The sequence below is a fragment of the Penaeus chinensis genome, chromosome 43 (genome assembly GCF_019202785.1).
Source record: "Penaeus chinensis breed Huanghai No. 1 chromosome 43, ASM1920278v2, whole genome shotgun sequence".
In the NCBI taxonomy this organism is placed as follows: domain Eukaryota; kingdom Metazoa; phylum Arthropoda; class Malacostraca; order Decapoda; family Penaeidae; genus Penaeus; species Penaeus chinensis.
Window position 1 is genome coordinate 15,786,735 of NC_061861.1, and position 5,000 is coordinate 15,791,734.

At 43.3% G+C, this 5,000-nt stretch overlaps 1 protein-coding gene across 1 annotated transcript in view; it reads left to right on the forward strand.

Annotated features, from left to right (window-relative positions):
• The first annotated feature begins 3,642 nt into the window (after positions 1–3,642).
• Positions 3,643–5,000, forward strand: part of LOC125048419 — a 117,936-nt gene continuing 116,578 nt past the window's right edge. The window contains exon 1 of the mRNA XM_047647110.1: positions 3,643–4,529. Within this exon, the coding sequence (XP_047503066.1) occupies positions 4,005–4,529 (525 nt within the window). The 5' untranslated portion in view covers positions 3,643–4,004. The remainder of the gene's footprint in view (positions 4,530–5,000) is intronic.

A 5,000-nucleotide genomic window follows, 5' to 3' on the forward strand; every position in this document is an offset into this window, starting at 1 on the left:
CATTTCCGTGTCCTTCTTTCACTTTTATGAACACAAATGTAAATACAAAGAATTGAAATGAGATAAGAAAATATACTGAAGCATACATACACACATACACATGTATCAGTACGTATGAGAATACAAACACACGTACACGTACATGCAAAGGTACAAGAAACTAGACGGATTAATCATTTAATAAAGGGAAAGAAAGAGAAGAAAGCGAGAGAGACAGCGAAAGAGAAAGAAGGAGAGGGAAACGAGAGAGACGGAGAAAAAGAAAGAGAGAGACAGAGAAAGAGAAAGAGAGAGACAGAGAAAGAGAAAAAGAGAGAAAGAGAAAGGGAAAGAGAAAGAGAGAGAAAAAGAGAACTAGGGAGACAGGAAAAGAGAACGAGAAAGGTAGAGAAAGAAAACGAGAGAGACAGATAAAGAGAACGAGAGAGACAGAAAGAGAACGAGAGAGACAGAGAAAGAGAACGAGAGAGACAGAGAACGAGAAAGAGGGAGAAGGAAACGAGAGAGACAGAGAAAGAGAAAGAGGTAGAGGAAAACGAGAGAGACAGAAAGAGAACGAGAGAGACAGAGAACGAGAAAGAGAGAGAGGAAAACGAGAGAGACAGAAAGAGAACGAGAGAGACAGAGAACGAGAAAGAGAGAGAGGAAAACGAGAGAGACAGAGAAAGAGAACGAGAGACACAGAAAGGGAACGAGAGAGACAGAGAAAGAGAACGAAAGACAGAAAAAGAGAACAAGAGAGACAGAGAGCAAGAAAGAAGGAGAGGGAAACAGAGAGAAACAGTGACAGAGAACGAGAAAAAAAGAAATTAGAGAGACAGAGAAAGAGAAAGGAGGGTAAGAGAGGGAAAACAGTGAAAAGAGAGAGAACTCATATTTCTTAATGATTAATAAAACACTCCCCTTCCATAGAAGTTAGACGAGGAAGTAAGTAAGTGAATGTGAGTGAATGAATAAGGGCGTGGTCAGCCCCCCTCGCCCTCCCCCACCCCACCTCGTCATTATAACAGGCTGAAGAGACCCTTAAATACGGTCCTTAAAAATCGTGACTGATCAACACTGGAGATTAAAAAAAAGAAAAAGAAAAAAGAAAAAGAAAAACCAAATGGGGGAATAAGACTTTAATTGATCCCAAGGTCGACTAAAAGGTATCAATTGAGCCTCGTCGTTTGTACGTGTTGGACCCTTGCGCAAGTCGGTCTTGTTTTGTTTACGGTAAAGGAGATCGGATCCTGGTACTGTTCTTGTTGCTATAGACCTTAAAAGGGATTGGATCTTGTTACTGTTCATGTTATTGTTACTGTCGTTGTTTTTGTTTTTGTTTTGTTTTTGTCAGTCGAAGGGGGAGGTATTCCGTAATCGGTGGCGGTTGTTTGTTTGTTGGTTTGCTGGATTATGCGAAAAATGTGCTTAAGGTTTATTTCATTATTATCATTATTCGTGTGGTAGACTAATGTATTTCGAAACTTTTTTTTCTGATTAGACCTAAGAATGTGAATTTATTAATTAAATTGCATCAAATGCGGAGTGATTAGCTTTATATATGTATATATATGTATATAAATATATATATATATTTGTGTGTGTCTGTGTATGTATACATAGATACATATATATATATACATATAGATAGATACATATATATGTATATATGTATGTATATGTATATATGTGTGTGTGTGTGTGTGTGTTTGTCTATATATATACATATATATATATATATATATATAACGATACTCGGATATATATCATATGATTTGCTGGACTCACAACATATCATGTATTTTACGAGCGTGTTCACTGATTACACTCTAACTTATACAGCACGTACGCGCACATTATGAGTGTGTGGCCTGACCTTCTAAACTTGCGTGTCATGAAAAGGTCCAACTTTATTCGTTTAAGGAAGTTAATTCCCCTGGATTAGTATGTAATTATTCTTCATATCTTTAATTTTATCTTTATTCGTGTCTCTCCCATGTATAGCTTTTTGATCGGGTTTATAAAGTATTCCTCTGTATCACTGTATAATTAATCTATTTTTTTTCCCCTCTCAATCTGTTTAGATTTGATTTAAGAATTACTTTGTTTATTTTTTATAAATCTGAATTTATTTATTCATATAAGAAAAAAAATATTCATGTAAGGATAAATAAATTCAATTTTGCCCTTTTCCCATTGCATAATCCATAAAAAGGTTACTCTCACCATACATTCCTAACACCCACGCACTGTAACCAACATAAAAAAGTATTAAAGTAATTAAAATGTATTGCCGTACCCTTCATACACGGAAAATGCCAGTCTCATACATCTGGTACATTAGCTGAATGATTAGACAAAATTCCAAGTACATTCCTCAGCCAGACATCTTAACCAGCCAACACGTTCTACCATACGAAAAAAAATTGAACATAAGAAAATATGAGAGAAAAACTATAATGGCATTTCAGGTAATTTTGTCGTACGTGGTTGAGGAAAATGTCACGGTTGTTTATTTCTTTTTTGTTTTTAAATTCAAGTCAAGGGTTTGCGTTGTTAAATGTTCATAAACTTCGTTGATGATGGAGTGGGTAGTAGTGTACCAGTGCTGAATGCGCGTGTTTATATTTAAATTTTCATCATGTAGGTATAAGAATATATGAATATATATATATATACATATATATATGTATATATATGAATATATATATATATATATATATATATATATATGTGTGTGTGTGTGTGTGGGTGTGTGTGTGTATATATATATATATATATATATATATATACTTATGTGTGTGTGTGTGTGTGTGTGTGTGTGTATGTGTGTGTATGTCAAGATCGAAAATGAGAATATAATAACACGAAATAATACTAAGAAAAAATATATGACTTAAAACGTCATATATTCGTTAATATAATTTCATGATAAACTGACGTGAAAGTATGTGTTTACCGGAGAAGGGGGGAGGGGAGGGGAGGGAAATGTGAAAGGGGGGAGGGGGGAGCGCTAGACACAACGGCGAAAGGGGGGAAGGAGGGAGGGGAAGAGAGGGGATGAGAAGGAGGGGGGGAATGGGGAAGAGGAAGGAAAGAAGTGAGAAAGAGCGGAGGAGAGGGGTAGGGGGAGAGGAAGGAAGGGGGTGAGAAGAATTGGGGAGGGTATTACAAATGGGGGGGCAACACGGTTACGGAAAGGGGGAGAGAGAGAGAGAGAGAGATGGCGGAAGGAGGAAAAGAGAGGGAAAGGGAGGAATGAGGGAGAGGGTAAGGGGTACGGGGGGAAAAAAAGGAATAAGGGAGTGAGAATAGAAAAGAAAACTCATGACGAAGAATAACATTTGCAAATAGGGGGGAGGGAATAAGAGGAGGGGGATAGGGGGTAGAGGGAGAAGGAGGAAAGGGATGGTGGGGGGGAGGCACCTGACAGACCGCCATTGGGGTAGGAAGAGGGAGGAAAGGGGGGAGGGGGAAGACAACTGGCACAGTCCACGATAAGGGGAAGGGGGAGGCGGAAGGAAGGAGGGAGGGGGGGGGGAGGCACCTGACACAGACCGCTATTGGGGGAGAGACTCATGTGGGAAGGGGGGGGGGGGGGAGGCACCTGACACAGCGCGTGAATGACGTCGGCTCAGGCAGTGTTCTGTGAGACGTTGGCGAGGGAGGTGTTACGCAGCGCGCTCCCGGTGGTTCTTGAGTGGAAACTCGCTCCCGGTGTAAACACTGTAATGAAGTCTTTCTAATCGGTTTTGTGTGTGTGTTTTATTATTGTTTACTACACGATTTTTGGTGATTTGTTAAAAGTGACAATACGAGGGACGTGCTTGTTTATACTGGTTGTTTAGCCATTCACCTTAAAAGGCTTATTTCTTGTTGGCGGAATGCTTTGGCGCGCAAATGACCTGCTAACGGAAAAGTAGCGCTCGTGACCAACCCTCTCCAATAAGCAGAAGGAATTTAAAGTGACGCAGCCTCCCGCAGAAGGCCGGGGAAATAGGAATCCGAGGTAGCACCTGACCATGGGCGTGAGTGGCGGAGGCGGCTCTCTAAGGGACGTGTTGTTGGGCGGGGCAGGAGGCGGCAGCGGCATGGGCAGGGGCACGACCGCGGGCGGGAGCAGCAGCCGAGGCACGAGCCATGGCCTCGCGGGCGGCGCGGGCGGCGGGGCGCTCACCTGGCGCTCCCTCCGCTCCGTCTCGGGCGCCGTCGACCCTCGGGGCCACTTCTTCCCCGCCAAGCTGGCCATGTCCCTTGGCATCCTCAAGCTGCTCCTGGCCATCTTCATGGTGACCCTGGGCGCCCTGGCCCTCATCCTGCAGGCCGCCCTCTCGCCCCTCGGCGCCGGCATGTGGGCGGGCGCCGTGGTGGGCGTCTCGGGCTTCCTGGGCGTGTGTGCGTCTCGCCGCCCCTACGCCCATGTGTACGTCGTGAGCTTCATGTGCGTCGCCATCCTGTCCATGGCCTCGTCCGGACTCCTGATCATCCTGTCGGCCACGGCTTGGGCGAGGGACGACCAGCACCCCACGGCCGTCTTCGTCGAGCAGGTGGGTACCGGTAGGCCTCTGCAGATCGCGGCGCGTGCAGGCCTATTCTGGGCAGCCGGGTAGCGTTGCAGGCTAATGGCATATTCCGAGAGGGTGCAAGTGCTCTACTTGGTAGTTCTCAGGCAGACAGGACTTTTCTAAACATGCTCTAATATAATAGGCCTATGTAACTATTTTCCACGTGTTAGCTTACATCTAACCTGTTACGAACTTATAGTGTTTAACAGGCACAACAGCGCATCCGTTGTATTTTTTTCGCAAGTAAGGGCATAGTTCTTACGACATATATCAAAGTACCAACGGCATGAAATGTGTGAATATTATAGTAAATGCAATGGGAACAATTGAGACCATGATATATAGGCCTATGTGAAAATCCAGGAAGAACTGTGAAGAAACCACATTTTGTGTGTTAGAAATCGGATTACCAAATCAATATTTTTTGTATTTTAATTCCTCTTCCTCCTCTTC